The 16,483-nt window shown below is 42.4% G+C and overlaps 1 protein-coding gene across 1 annotated transcript in view; it reads right to left on the bottom strand.

Moving 5' to 3' along the window:
• LOC118426224 (octopamine receptor-like) overlaps positions 1-15,240 on the bottom strand; it is a 15,904-nt gene extending 664 nt beyond the window's left edge. The window contains exons 1-6 of the mRNA XM_035835490.1: positions 15,220-15,240; positions 13,339-13,581; positions 11,618-11,811; positions 7,541-7,614; positions 1,501-1,720; positions 194-832 (exon numbers count right to left, since the gene is read on the bottom strand). Of these exons, the coding sequence (XP_035691383.1) occupies positions 194-832; positions 1,501-1,720; positions 7,541-7,614; positions 11,618-11,811; positions 13,339-13,581; positions 15,220-15,240 (1,391 nt within the window). The remainder of the gene's footprint in view (positions 1-193; positions 833-1,500; positions 1,721-7,540; positions 7,615-11,617; positions 11,812-13,338; positions 13,582-15,219) is intronic.
• Between the last annotated feature and the right edge of the window lie 1,243 nt (positions 15,241-16,483).

Here is a 16,483-nt window from a genome sequence, read left to right as displayed (position 1 = left end):
AAATCATTCACGAATAAAAACTGTTCAATGTGTTCTTCGTCATTCTGTCACAAGAGCAAGTTTTGATTAACTAACTGGGTATAGAAGTTGCATATTTTGCACGGAGGTAGTAATACCTTAGTCACGTCCACCTGACAAATATAGAGGCAGAAAAGTATTTTATACATGAAAAGAAATTTTGGGAAAAACCTACCTGTGGCGCAGACGATTGCGTTGTCTCTTGCAGGATGATTGCGCTGTTGAGTTTAGTGTCATATCCGAGCCTTCTTCCTCCGCCCTCTCTCCCTCTGTCGACCCCTCGTCATCTTTCGGACTCTTCATGATGCTCAGGTCACAGTCGAACGCCACTGCTCCTTGATTCCGTTTTGGTCGTGCGCTTCTCTTCTTCTCGTTTAAAGGGAACACTTCGTTTTCTGGCGGTTGAGATCTCGCTCCAATGGCGTCGCTATCCTTTTTTTCCCCCGAACTTTCGTATGAGACCACTTCGCTACAAAGATCTGACTTCCTGTCTTTCGACATGTCATCTAAAGCGTTGTTGCTGTTGCTTTCTAGGCTTGTCTTGGTTGTAACGCCTCCCTTTCTACAAGTTCTCTGTCTTTTGTTGTCTCCTTTTGTAGATTCTCGACATCCGCTTCTCTTATGTTTTATAAAGAGAAAGATCGCGTTTTTACCTCCATTTGATTGTTGTGGGGCAAAGTATCTTACATAACAAGGACTTGTGCTTAAAGAAGTGACTGACTTGTCAGGGGTCTTGGATGTTGTTGGTTCCTGACTCTGCTCTCGTTCGTTTCTTGTCGGCGATCCAACCAACTTGCGGCGGTTTTTCTTGTACCTGACAACAAAGAACAACAATACGTCTGAAAAAAATACAGACGTAAGAGAACATAGGACATATTCGAAAATTTTTCCCCAAATTTGTCGAATAGTTCTTGCTTGAGTTCACTAATGATTTACACGCAGCAGCACATGACACTTAAAGACAAAGTACTTTATGTGAATAAGTGTGAAATGCACCATACAATCAAGAAAAAATACAACGATAAACAAGTAAGGAATTCACACACACGAGAATGTGATACAAATATTTCAAGGAGGTATGCGGTCTTCAGTTTCTTGTTTTGTTTTGTTTTGAATGGTGTTTGGTTCTTACCAGCACCATGATTGGTTCTTACCTGCGCCATGATTGGTTCTTACCTGCGTCATATTTGGTTCTTACCTGCGCCATGATTGGTTCTTACATACGCCATGATTGGCGTTGATATCTGCGGCATGATTGGTTCTTACCTGCGCCATGATTGGTTCTTACATACCTGCGCCATAATTGCTTTTTTTTTACCTGCGGCATGATTGGTTCTTACCTGCGCCATGATTGGTTCTTACATACTTGCGCCATGATTGTTTTTTTTTTACCTGCGCCATGATTGGTTCTTACCTGCGCCATGATTGGTTCTTACATACCTGCACCATGATTTTTTTACCTGCGCCATGATTGGTTCTTACCTGCGCCAGATGCCGACGTAACAAAACGTCATGGCGGTGCTGGGGAGACAGAAGCCCATGGTGAACATGAAGACGGTGTAGCCAGGGTGCTCCGCCCACGAGCAGAAGCAGAACGACTGGTCGGCAATGAAGCTGTACCGAGCCCAGCCAAACAACGGCGGCACGGAGCAGGCGATCGAAAACACCCAAACACCTGAAAAACAAACAGATTGACGGTAAACTGGAAGACATAACCGCACTCCTCTAGAACAACGAATATGTAGATACTGCAATCTAGATAAGTTAGAAGGCGAACATCATTTCGTAGTAGAATGTAGTTTGTACAAGAAAGAGAGAGCTGAACTCTATAGACTGATAGAACACAAGTTTCCCAACTTCATACAACTAAGTAATATAGACAAATTTATATTCCTTATGATTTTAAACAAACCTTTACTTATAAATCATATCTGTTCCGACACTTTCAATATCACAAAGAAATGAGAAGAAATCGAATTCACGTAGTAGAATAAAATTCTTGTGTATTGTAGATTCATTGTATATGTTTCATGTATCTTATGTTGCGACCTGTACCCAGTGGGTATGTATGTACCCAAGACCCAAGGTCTTCATTATAAAAGAAAATCCATTAGTGGCGTCCGCAAGGACACTTGTCTTTCTGGAAGTGGTTTCCTCACTCGCACCTTTCACAAACACAGATTCCCTCTGGACTGGAATCAGAACTATGAAAAGAGGTCCAGGGGGAGACACAAAAGACATGGACCAACGTTGCCCTCAAAGATGTCAGGATGATCACAGGAAACAGCAATCTGAAGCTGTGTGACGCAGAAAAGATGGTCCAGCACAGAACGCGAACATAAAACCATCGCGAGCATTTCTGCATTTACAGTAATAGGTTCTCAGTGACACATGTGCATAAGAAATTGAGTCCCTAATTAGAAAAAAAGCTGCAAAAATAATTCAAAAGGGTTCAAAAGAATTTAAAAAAAACGTCTACTTGCATAAGAAGTATGATCTACATTATCATATATATTCTACTGACTGACTTTCTCCAAAAGGATTGAAGTACTCTATACCATACATACTTTGATGCGAATGCCTTGAATAATTTGGGACAGTCTGGTCGGTACCCGCTTTAATATGATGGTAAATTAATCTAAGATTGAATGAAGACAGTTGAAAAGACAGCCGGAGCGTACATCGCTTCCGAAGAGACATCATTCCCAGGTGTTTAGGATAAAGAGTTCTTCCTGACGCAGGATATCATATCAAGCTCCTAATAAGAAGAAGCTGCGAACAAAAAATAGAAATATAAGGTTCATAAGAATGAAAACTGGAACGCGCCTACGTGAATTGACACTTTGATCTGTTCGACTGTCTGATTGGGCCCCAAAAGGGAATGAAGTTCTCGGTACCATACTTTGATGCCTGGAATGATTTGGGATAATTTGGGACAGTCTGGCCATGGTCGGTACCCGCTTAATTGTGTTGACAACTAGGCTAGGCTAAAACTGAAGATAGTGAAAAGACAGTCGGAGCCGACCGCCATTCATAGGTGTTAATGATTTCTTCCTGATCGACTCAGGCAACTGAGTTCCTAATTAGAAAAGGAAGCCGCAAAAAATGATCATATAAGGTTCAAGAGAATGGAAACTGGAACGCGTCTACGTGAATTGACACTTTGATCTGTTCGACTGTCTGATTGACCCCAAAAGGGAATGAAGTACTCTGTACCATACTTTGATGCGTATGCCTGGGATGATTTGGATCAGTCTGGTCGGTATCCGCTTAATTATGTTGGCAACTAGGCTTAAATTGTAGACAGTTGAAAAGACAGCCGGAGCCCACCGAAATTCCCAGGTGTTAATGGTTTCTTCCTGACTCATGCAATTGAGTTTCTAATTAGAAAAAAGCGCCACAAAAATAATGAATAGAAGGTTCAAAAGAATGACAACTGGAACGCGTCTACGTAAATGAACACTTTGATCTGTTGACTGACTGATTGGCTCCAAAAGGGAATGAAGTACTCTGTACCATACTTTGATGCCTTGAATGATTTGGATCAGTCCGTGCTCGGTACCCGCTTAATTATGGTGGAAACTAGGCTTAGAATGATGACAGTTGAAAAGACAGCCGGAGCCGACATCGCTACCGAAGAGAAAAAAGATTGCCATCATTCCCAGGTGTTCAGGATAATAAGTTCTTTCTGACGCAGGAAATTGAGTTCCTAATTAGAATTAAAAGCCGCGACGAATATTCAAAGAAAGAAGGTTCAAAATAATAAAAACTGGAACGTGTCTACTTGAATATATACTGTGATCCATGTTCGACTAACCTCCACTCATGTGTACTGTTCAGATTTCTATGTGGAGCTTTCAAACCACAGTACGTTAATTTACGAGTACTCTATACCGTACTTTGCCGTAAGGTCCAGCTTATGTGAATAGGCTAGGAAGCTTAATTGTGGATCCTTTATCCGTTGACATACTCTATCTATACCATACTTTTAGGTTAGGTCATAGTGGCGTGAATACAATGAACAACTTGGAGATACATTTCCCTCATACGTCACATGCTATGTAAGGCCTTAATTTGCGACAGATAACTGTGACCCCCGCCCCTTGGCGACGTCGGATGAACGCCAGCACAAATGACATATAGAACTGAAAATGAAAATAAAGACTTAACGGATTATCGTAATACACACAACCTACTATAGCTTCAAAGAGATGCTATAAGTACCTTTCGGATTTCTACGTAAAGCTTTGAAACTGACTGTTCGTTAACGTTCTGACTCCTCTATATCATACTTTGATGTGAGATCTTGCTGACGTGAATATAATGGACAACTTGGTGATTTAGATCATTCATCTGCTATTGCTACTATTGCTACGACAGTGCCTAAAGCTAAGGGCACAACCCGCTGTACGTGAAATTTGTCCGTACAGTTTATGGGAGGCCACGTCCGCCACATATTTCTGAAAACTTTCAAACTGTACAGGGCAGGCGCGTCGCCCGTACTGGCATGTACGGGGTGGGTGGGGGTGGGGTTGTGAGGGGTTGGTGGGTGGCGGTGAATCCGCAGCCCGATAGCACACAAAGTTTTGCCTGCACGTTAAGTTCTACGGCGTGTCTGCGTGCTCCAAAATCCGTCGGAAATCCCTACGAGTTCGTACGGAGGCGGCACTTACCACTTACGGATCCCAAAAGTTTTGGCACGTATACAGCACGTATTTACACGTACGTCGGGTTGTGCCCTTAGCTTTATGTGGTATCTCCCTGCACTTGCGTCACGCTTGCGTCACTGTGGGGTTCGAAAGATGCTGAACGGATTTCAGAGATAAAGAACGAATTTTCTTACTATTTGTGTATTTTGTCGTCTTCCAAGTCATACTTTTACGTATAACGCAAAGTCTAAATTATTTTTAAAAATCGGACAAAATAACAAAACAGTGACGTAGTGAACGAACCCCACAGCGACGCAAGCTTGACACAAGTGCAGTGAGATACCACCTTTAGCTTTGCAACAAACAGCTGTGACCCACCCCTACAATGTAACTCCTCAAAAAGTGCCAACCATAGCGTTCTGATCCTTATGTATGAACGCTAACACTTACAAAATTGAAAATGAAAATGGAAAAATAACACTTTAAAACTACTGTGATAGATTCAATCCGTTTACTTCACCACGGAATCCCGCAGGGACTCATTGGATTTACCAAGTTAAGCTTTGAAAGTACAGCATGTGAATCGTGTCTGCTTTGATGTGAGGTCCAACTGACGTCAATGCGACGCCAGGAGATCTGCTTTTCATTCGCCATGTATTAAGGTGGTGTGTCACTGCGCTTGGGGCACATATGCGGCATTGCGGGGTTCGTTCACTGCGGCACTGTTGTGTTTTTGTTTAAATAGTTTAGATATTGTGTAATACGTAAAATTATGTCATTCCTGGACCGCGAAAACGTTCCATACAGGTGTTCCGGACCGTGTGATAACTTTCCGTATCACACAGGTTCTAAGTTGTATCACACAGGCTTCCTTCGAGTAAATCGAACTATTTCGAACGGGCCGACTACGGCACGGTTGAAAATTCGAATACCGGATTCGAACGTTAGAATTGCAGTTTTTACAATCTTTTGTTCGAGGACACAACATCTCCTCAACTTCTGGTGCATTTCGCATCGAAACATGTGTTTTCTCAGGTGGGTATTCCTCGAGTGATACGGAATACACCGTGTTGTATTCTATATGTATAACTAAGAAGACAACAAAATAAAAAAAACGTGAGAAAATTCGTTCTTTATCTCTGAAATTCGTTGAGTAATCTTTCGCAGCGCCGCACCGGTGTCCCAAGTGAATTGAGATACCACCTTTAGCTACAACTGTGCCTTTATGTAAGGCCTTCAGCTAAAAATGCATTAGCAAAGTGGTACAAAGACCAATCGGCTGCAATTTGTCGTCTGAAATCGCGAATTTGTAAAAATTCAAGGAAAATTCCAATTGGAAAAATGGTGAAAACTGGCGCAAACCGACGAATATCCTTTTATCACTGCCTACCTTATTCTTATTGAATTTTTTAATCATGTTGTAATGTTTTTGTCTTATTCGGTGGCAACACTGCGATTTTTAATGAAGTTACCTTATATCAAAACACAGAATGTGTGACATTCCGGGCGAGGTCATTTTCTTGAGCTTCATACCCAAATTGTTAACGCTAGTTCCCCTATATTCGTGGGGTAACCTTTATCCGTTGATTTTAGATATACAGTATTTAGGGATACAGGTCGAAGGACTGAGAGTGCTTTTTTGAAATGTTTCTAAAATCTGAAAATGTTGCCGTTTGAAACCACCTACTGTCAACTGGATATTCCTAGATACCCTGTTACTTTCAAACAACGGATATAGGTTACCTTACGGATAAAGGTGAATCTTAAAGTGGAATATGTTATCACCAAGCACGGTAGGGGCGTCTTATCTGGATAGTTTTAAAGAACACTTGCAGATAGATGTGCAAAAGGTAGGTGTGACGGGTCGTTCAGTGTAATATAACCAGCTGCTGCCGCGCCGCGTGCCCGCGAAGCTGGTGTGTTACGCCGAAGGGCGGTTATACCGGCTATATAGATACAGATACAGATACAAAAATCAGCATTACAGATAGATTCGCAAAGTTTGCGGAATTTTCCAGCGCACTTTGACTAAGTCCAGTGAGACTCCCACTTAAAGCTTTGTAACAAATTACCTGCTTTGATCTCACCTACGTCTAAGTGCAGATCAAAGTGCCGCGCTTTGACCTTAAGGGCTGGACGGTAGCACATGCAGATAAATGTCGGTTCCTTAAGGTCAGAGCAAGGAGAAATGTATGTTGCGGCCAGATCTATGAAGACTATCCTTACCGAGGACCACGGCTGCGCTGAGACGAATCGGAAATATAAGGCTTAAACAGCATGGTAAACAGGAGAAAGCTTTTAACCCCCCCCCCCCCCAACACGTTGTGTCTTCAGAAGAAATCCAACATTTTGATAATTGATACGAGGAACGTATTACTTGTCGCTGTTTTGCTGGAAGTTGCAAGTAATAACTCACATCATTGATCACAAATCAATGAACAGTTTCCTATGATTTTCTTTTTGCATATTGACGAATAGCGTCCGTTCCACCTTTGTTCCTTCTGCAAGATATTAGTTAGATCGACTAGTGTTTTATTGACCCTGTGCTAGGATTCTATGCTTTCGTTGCGTCGGTTTGTTTATGTTGATGTCTGTCCGTATTTAACATTCTTTAAATGTAAAATACGCCTACAAAGACAAGTGTGTTCACACCTTCAAATTCATAAGTTTGTTCACACTTCCAAATACGCATGCGTGGAGACAGGAATTGTGGGTAATATGTATAAGGTGAAGTATTGCAAGACGATTGCAAGAACTGTTGCTATCACTCTTTGACATATTACCCACAATTCCTGTCGCCACGCATGTGCATTAGGAATTGTGAACGAGCCTATTGCTCCTTGCCCTCTATCCCTCCATCCATCTCCACTTACCTATGATGATGACAGCTGTGTTTTTCGTTGTGTAGATCTTGGTATATCTGCCCGGATGTACGATCATGAAGTATCTGAAAGTATACAGACAATATGTATTCATATATAGAGATAAATATACATCCATCATCCAGTCAGTTGTTCTGGTGTGCTATCTGAATTCCATGTCAGGTGGTGAGTGGAAGGCTAGTGAGTGGAAAGGTGACCACAAAGATCAGATTTGCTGGAGCTACAGGAAATGCAGCTCAGAGGGGGCAGAACTGGTAGAAAATGGCAGTCCTGGACATATGGTCAATGGAAGAGGCTAATATATTTCACGGGGAAGTTTGTTTTTGGTCTACCTGTATTTTCGCAGTTATGTATTCATTTGCTTATCACGTAAAGTTGCAGAAAGTGATCAGTGGAAACATGCAATGCAACACTCCAAAATCATAACAACATAAAACCTCTAGAGCAGGAAAAAGAAAACCGGGTGTGCAGCTGCAGTAGCAAAAAAATCCACAAGGGGGCCCAATGTATATTATCATTTCTTTGATAGGAAAACACCTGACCACACACTAAACTGCGTAAAAATCTATCCATAAAGTCTTGAGTTATGTCTCCAAACCACAATGCAAAATACCAAATGCAATCCTACTAAAAACATGCCCTTCAAAACGAAGGTTATGCTTTTAATAGAAGGTCATTAACCTTCTTATTAATGAAGTTTATATTCTGTACACATATCAATCCATTTTGTCAGTTGTAAAGGTTCGCTGGCCAGGCCCTTTCCTGTTATGCAGCCGTGTTAAAAGGGTTAGTAAATCCCCACAGGCGACTCGTGTCGACTTGTTTGCGTCTGCATAGACATCGGACCAGCCATCTAATACATTATATCAAAGATATCCTCTTCTTAATCGAATGCATGGGTTGTTTTTCTACGTTACTTGTGACCTTTAAGTTAGAAGAATAAGAGAAGGCGTCAAAGGGAATCATCTTTCAGAGGGGACCGACTAACTGCAGCTAAAACCCAGAAAGTAGACAGAGTTACTCCCGTATCTAATTGCTTGGATGTCAGTTGCGAGTATAGTCCTTGGGAATACATGTATATACTGAGTGTCCTTGGGGATAAAAGTGGTGCCGTTATTCCGCCCAAGAGCCGAGCATTCGCATCTGCAAGTGACGGATGAATATTTTTGCTTTCCAAATATCACAAAGCTTGCAATAAAATGAATAAGAAGCAGCTGCTGAATTTCTCATAAACGTGTATTATTTCGTAGCATGTGTAGCGTTAGGTCGCCGTCGCTTGATCATATGACGTCCTTAAGGTGATATCTCACTGGACTCGGAGTACTGATGCGGCACTACGGGGTTGACAACTTGACAACGTTTGATTGCCTAAAATGCTTTTGGCTAATTCTACCACCTCTGATCTCTACTTCCTGTCACTTGATCATATGACGTCCTTAAGGTGATATCTCACTGGACGCGGAGTACTGATGCGGCACTACGGGGTTGACAACTTGACAACGTAGATGTGCCTTCACGGAACATATATAGAGGTGCCGCCAACGAACCCTGATGTTTTTCTGAAAGTTTAAAAACAATGTGGCAAGATGCCCCCAGAGTGCCCCCACAGTGCCACCATGCACCATGCCATCAACAGTTTCAATGTTATATTTTGCCTCAGGTTTGCACCAAACACAACAGTACCGCAGTGAACGAACCCCGCAGTGCCGCATCAGTACTCCAAGTCCAGTGAGATACCACTTTTATACGGCCTTCTTTAATTTCACACGGAAATCGAATTAGCAGGAATCAAGCCGAACCAGCCGGAATGAAGTATTTGCAAACTTCGTGTCACATTCGGGGCCATTCGGGTGGGAATTCCAAATGGGCCTTAAATCCCCTTCACACGAGAAGGAATGAGCCGGAATGCCGTCAGAATGAAAATTCTTGTCTATTCCTGTGAATTCGTAGTGCATTCTAGACATTCTTACGGCATTCGAAATATTATTTCGGTCACATTCTGGCAGGATTCGAGGTGGCTTGCCGTTTCGGTTCTCCATCGAATGAGATAAGAATGTTTCGAATAATGTTAGAATGCCGTAGAATGCGGTCAGACTGCAGTCAGAATAGTTAGAATCCACTAAGAATCCACTACGAATGCCATTCGATATTTCTCCACTTCGAATGCACCTCGACAGTTTTTAACATGTCAAAAACTTTCGAGCCAGCCAAAAGAACGGGGACGAATATCTCGAATGCAGTAAGAATGTTTAGAATACAGTACGAATTGAGAGGAATTGCCACGAATAGAAAAAAAAACATTTTATTCGGACGGCATTCCGGCTCATTCGTGCTCTCGTGTGAAGGGGACTTAACGCACTGCGATTACTACTAGGAGCCGGATATCTGTATGCCACTCGTACAACTTGTGGATCCGCTTTGTGTTAATCTCTGATGAATAAAAGGCTGCTTAGTCTTATTTCAGCCATCTGACAAAGTCTTAAACAGATCACATCCTGCTTAATAAAGAGTTACCTGGACGAAAGCCACAGCATGTAAATTCTATGGATGGCATCCGCGAGTAGTGGACTTGTGCGTTTTTCTGCAATCGTTTGAATACAGGAATAAAAGACTTGTTGATTGTAATATCACATCTTTATCTCTTCAAAGTCTTGTTACAAATTTTTGTCTCTATCTTGAAAATATAGCTTCTTCTCTATTTTGCCGATCTTGTTTATTTTGCGCTGACGCATGAGATTTGGAATTGGCAGAGAATGTAATTCTTGCTGTGGACTACATGAAACCTAGAAAAAAAGAAAATGAAAATCTACCTAAAATGACAAAAAAAAACATCTAGTTCATTGTTTGTCTTATGTTCACTTCTTATAAGACCGTAAATGCTTGATGTAGACAGGAAGTATTTCGTGTCCTACGTGCGGTACGCTACCAATAAGTGAAAAGTCAATTGACTTGTATGATGTTTTCATTTGCTGATATTTTTTCCTGCCGGACGTTAGAGTTTTAAGGTCATTTACCTTGTCCACGTGTACCATTTACGTTCAAGTACGCACGTACACATGGGAAAAGTCACACGTGGTGATGGCGTTTTAAAACATATGAAGAGGTGTGTATAACTGTGATATTGATTTATGAAAAATCAATTGCCGTTTAATAATCAAATAGCTGGTTAAGGTGCGCTCCCACCGCACTTGTGTCAAGCATGCGTCACTGTGGGGTTTGTAAGATACTCAAGGAATTTTCTTATTTTTTGTGTATTTTGTCGTCTTCTAAGTCGTACTTTTACGCATTACGCAATATGTAGATTATAAAATTGGAGAAAATAACAAAACAGTAACGCAGTGAACGAATCCCGCAGTGACGCAAGCTTGACATAAAGTACAAGTGCGGTGGGAGCGCACCTTTAGAACTCGATGGGAAAACTCACATGTTAAATCAAATGTTGAAAACGCTATTTGTGTTCGAAAGCGCCAATTTTTCTGATTTTCTATTATTGTTATGCTGAACGGATCCCTTTTTTTTCAATAATCTATTCTATCTGTTCATTGATTGCTTAAAATGCTTTTGGCTAATTCTACCACCTCTGATCTCTACTTCCTGTCACTTCTGTACGTTTGACCTTTCTGGTGACCCAATTTTCCACTCACTGTTGTTTCCTTACCATCCTACTGACAGCGTCCAAGAAATTTTGGCCAAACACCAATGCACCAACACAAGCATTCAGACACACCGAAAACAATTATAATCTAATAAAAAACTCTAGTGTCTGGATGGAGAAAAATATCTGCATGTCCGTACACGGAAAGGTGGACTCTCACTGCACTTGGGGCACCGGTGCGACACTGCGGGGTTCGTAGATGACTCAAGGAATTTCAGAGATAAGAACGAATTTTCTTCTTTTTTTGTGTATTTTGTTGTCTTCTTAGTCATACTTTTACGTATTACGCAATATCTGGACTATTAAAAATCGCAAAAATAACACAGGAGTGCCGCAGTGAACGAACTCCGCAGTGACGCACCGGTGCCCCAAGCGCAGTGAGAGTCTACCTGAAGCAGTGGAACATCTCTTACCTGTTGAGGCTGATGGCAGCTAGGGATGTGGTACTGGTGACGAACGTGACCATGTTGACGAAGCCCAGCACCTGGCAGAAGGTGTCCCCGAGGTGCCAGCCCGCCTGTATGATCGCCGTGACGGTGAACGGGAGGTTCAGCCCGATGACCAGGATGTCTGCGCCGCTCAGGCACAGGATGAAGTAGTTGGAGACCTTTCAGTGTAGTAAGAACGTCACAAATGTCACAAAGTAATGACCAAAACGAACCAACACGGACTATGAAGACTGAGCTTCTTGCACCACTATATGTTTTGTGCCATGTATGTGAGGTGATATAGGTTGATGGATTTATTAGTACTCAATTTAACCTGTATCTATATTATATTTTGCCTGACCCTTCCCTCTTCCCTCATGACCTCAATGAAAAGCGGTCTGCAGGCCTATTTGAGCTTCGTATGAATAAATAAAGGTTCAAACAAGCAAACAAACAAACAAACAATATTTCAGAGAGTAATGTGAGTTCTGTTGATAATCACAGTAGCGCTTGCCTCCACCATGCCTTCCTACGAAGGTACGGGGATAGTTAGCCTGGATTCCATACCCCAACCTCAAGATATATCTTTCGTGTTGGGGTCTGGCAACATGGCTGTAGAAAGGTTCTCGAAGGCCCGTTGATCAGTGGGAGGAGAACCTAGGATTGATGACCACTCTCACCACAGGTAGCCAGCTACAACACACCACAGTTGGTCAGCAGGCTATCACAGTAGCGAATCAGCTACGTTATGGATTCAAAAAGTACAGTTGGGGGTCTTTAACCAATCATGGCAGGGGTGTAATTACCTCCTGCTGATCCTGTGTTGTTCTATTGGTGGGGTTTTTTGCCCACTATAAGGTGCAAAATTGAGAAGAGTTCCTATGTCATCCGGCCAGACCCCTGCACGATAGATACTTGAGATCGGGCTGGGGTTTGGTAACCAGGCTAGGGGATAGTAGATTTTGGCAAAAAAATCTAGAAATTAGCCAGAGGAGGCAGTCCACGCTATGGTTAATGTTTCCCTTCCTGCCAACTCCTCTGGTAGCAAAACTCCCCTATTATTCTTCCTATAACAGCCAGCGTAGTCAGTGTGGTGGAGACCACAGTAGCGCTACCATTAGCACAATACATTTTACATCAACGCAAAAAAAATACAGTTCTACAGAACAATTAGATAAAATTGAGAACATCCGCTCAAAATTACAACTCACTCACTCACTAATGGCAGGTCATTGTCGCTCTCAAAATTACAACATGCAGTGAAATTCCAAGTGACTCGTACATTTATAAATCTCATGTTGCTAAGCAGAGTAGTCTCAGTGTTACAGGTACCTAGGCATGAAAGATTGTTCGTGACGTTTTGCTCTGCTGAAGGAGGATATGATCTGTTTACTACTGTATTTATAGATGCTCTGCATATAGGAGTTGTTACAGAACCAGACAGAAGACTTACATAATCCAAAGAGCAGTTTCTCAAGCAACTGTATATGATTTTGAAAAAAAACACGGTCAGACGTTTCAAACAACATCCGTTGTTTTTCGTCAGTGACGCTGAGTAACTGCTTATCTTATTATCTGGATGTCTTATCTTCATTAACGTGACTTTCATAATCCTTTAGCATGTTTTGGATGGTAAACAATCTCGGCTTGTTTCGCAATTCGCCTCAAAGACAAAGTCAAAGAAGCAAAGAATTCGATGACTATACCTTTCGGAGATCGCTGTTCCGTAGCACGACAAACCACAGCGCAACGTTCCCCACCAACGTCAAAGCGAAGATCAGGAGAAGAAAAAGGACTTCTGTGATGACCTCAGCTTTGGAGGCTCCGGAAAAACCAACGAGGGCCGACGAAACGTTCTCGTGGGCGCTAAGGTTCGCAGACTCGTTACCAAGAAGGTCCATGTCTGACTCGAAGAGGTGCGTGCTCCTTACCAGCCACAAGGGAACTGCCTGTGGAAATGGAGATAGCGCACATGTATATAATGCCTTCTTGGATTACCGTACTTTCACGTAAGGCTCTCGCGAGGCTTAATGCTTAGATCTGACCCATTTTTAGAACCACACAACATAACACAGAGGGAACATGCAAGGCTAAATTTGCCAATGATTTCAGGGAAATCGCATGACATAAGATCAAAGTCAATACTTCCTCGTGTGTGCCTTTGCTGTGTAGGCGGAATGTCAATATTGATAAACTCAAATTGCACATTCGGATAGTTGATGAAACAGATCGCTTTTTTCTTTGAAGAAAAGGTAACACGAGTCGCAGGTGGTCAGATTGCTTTTAATTGTTTCACCTACTTATTATTAATCCATCGAGGGGATTTCGTATCAAAGGAGTTTAGATGTGTTTTCGAAAATCATACAGCAGCCTAGTACTACTTTTCACGTAATCCAGGAAAATATGGGTCCGGATTAGTGTTTTACCTGTGTGTTTTTAAGACTTCTTTTAAGGTTCGTGTTTTTGAATTCTCTTTTGCCCCCCTCCCCCATACGCCTACGACCGATCATAACATATGGTGGAAGGGAAATGAGAAGGGCAAGGTTATAGACAGGATGTTCCTGTCAATAATGATTACCCCCGTGAAAATGGAGTCATTACAATCAGTCGGTGTGTTTGCATGGTTGTAGTCGCGTCGCGTGTGTCCACACTTTCGGAGTCGATTACCTGTTTGAATGCTAGACAAGTCGGGGACATTAACAGGAAGTTAGGTCAAAGGTGGTAGAGAGGTCCCAGAAATCGAAATTGGTCGAGTTTTAAGTTGTTTCCCCACGCACCTAAGTGTTTTATATTCATGGTGCACTCAGGTAGTTCAGAGATAATTGGAGATAAACCTAAAGCTAAGGGCGCAACCCGCTGAACTACGTGCTGTCTACGCACGCGGGCAATCTTTATCCGCAAGTGGTAAGTACCGCCTCCGTAAGGAATCGTACGGAATCCAACAGATTCGGGAGCACGCAGACACGCCATAGCACGTTAAATGCATGAAAAGCTTTCTCTGCGTTCGGTCTGCGGATTCTCGCCCCGTACCAGCCACTACGGGCGACGCGCGTGCCCCATACAGCGAGTAGAGTGAGTAAGGAAGCCATACGTACGCAACACGTGTAAGTATGACATGCATACGGTAATCGGTAACTTGGTAATTGCACAGACATCGTACGTTCACTTGCTTGCGTAACGAACGATGCACGCAACCGTTCACGGCATGCAGACCACACACTCATTACCTTACGCAACCGTGCAAGTAGAGACGTTGAGACGTACTCCATCTCTGCTAGTCCTTCTCTTCTAAAAACATGGCGGACGTGACCTTCCAAAATAACGGTGTTTGGCGGCGAATCCGCAGCCCGATGGCACACAACGTTTTGCCTGCACGTTAAGTTCTACGGCGCGCGTGTCTGCATGCTCCAAAATCCGTCGGATACCCTACGAGTTCGTACGGAGGCGGTACTTACCACTTACGGATCCCAAAAGATTGCCCACGTTTTGGCACATAGACAGCACGTATTTGCACCTACGGCGGGTTGTGCCCTTAGCTTTATGAAAACATTCCCTTGCATTTTAGTCCCACTCCCACCTCTTCTCACCCTCACACTCAGGGTTGACATCGCGGCAAAGCCTAACGATATCACCCCTGACAAATCAGCCAGGGTATTTGGGTATTTGGCTTCTTGTTGTCGGAAGCTCGGAAAGGCGCCATATAAGGCGACTCATTAATATTCAAGAGCAAGATAACAGTACCGGCGTAACGTTCTTTCAGCGTCCAGACGTCTTTATCAGGTACCAAATTTAACATTTGTCGGTTCTGTGGGTATAGGGTAACCACGGCATCACCGTATATATGTACCGACTTAGCATACGATAAAAAAACATTACCATCACGCAAAGAAATACAGATCTTTGTACACGCCGCGCCGTACGCTGTTTGTTCGAAACTTGCAATCCGGTCGCTGATTGGCCCGCGACAAATCAGGCAAGCTCATTAATATTCATAAGCAGGGCGCCCCAAATACCCAAATACCCTGGCTGATTTGTCAGGGGTGATATCGTTAGGCTTTGCCGCGATGTCAACCCTGAGTGTGAGGATGACCTCTTCTAAGCTTCTCGCAATTCAGCCCCTGGCTGCCAAGAGAGGATAACATAACGTATCAATATTGTCTTACTGAGATATCAACAGACGATTAAGGTAATGTACAACACTACACAAAGTCCCTAACGGCATATTACAGAGACCAGACAAAACGCTGAATAATAATCTTTATTGCAAACTCATGCCCGAAGGCTAATTGCAAAAATACATGACTGTATGAAAGTACAATGATGATAGTGATACAATAACAAAGTGGACATTAAGTGAAATAGGGGTCATAAACGAGTGATACTTCTAATCTAAAATGAATACTATTGGGTTTGATTTCTTTTCTGTATATAGTGGATGATGAAATTCCCGACATTTTGGGAGACATATGCATTGGGTGGTGATAACAGGAAAATAGTTTTTTGTAGTTCGGTACGATGTGCAAAGCTGGGAAAACTTTTGTTGACTAGTTTAAATAGTTTGTCTCTTTCGGTACTGTAGTGTGGACAATGACAAATAAAGTGCGTTTCATCTTCCACTGCTTTTCCTGTACAATATTTACATATAGTACTTGAAAGGGGTAATATCTGACCTATTTCGCTCAAAGAATCGCCGATTTTTATAATTGATTACCAAGAGACGGTGGACAACACAGAAAAAATGCAGCCAAGCAATCAGCTAAATTAGATATCATTATTACAACTGGGAAATAAAAAACTAAAAATGGAGAAGAAAAATACAGGTATGATAAGACATAATAGCACATCAGTTCG

This window comes from Branchiostoma floridae, chromosome 11, assembly GCF_000003815.2.
Source record: "Branchiostoma floridae strain S238N-H82 chromosome 11, Bfl_VNyyK, whole genome shotgun sequence".
Taxonomy (NCBI): domain Eukaryota; kingdom Metazoa; phylum Chordata; class Leptocardii; order Amphioxiformes; family Branchiostomatidae; genus Branchiostoma; species Branchiostoma floridae.
The sequence above is the reverse complement of the archived record's forward strand: the minus strand, read 5'-3'. Positions and strand labels throughout refer to the sequence as shown.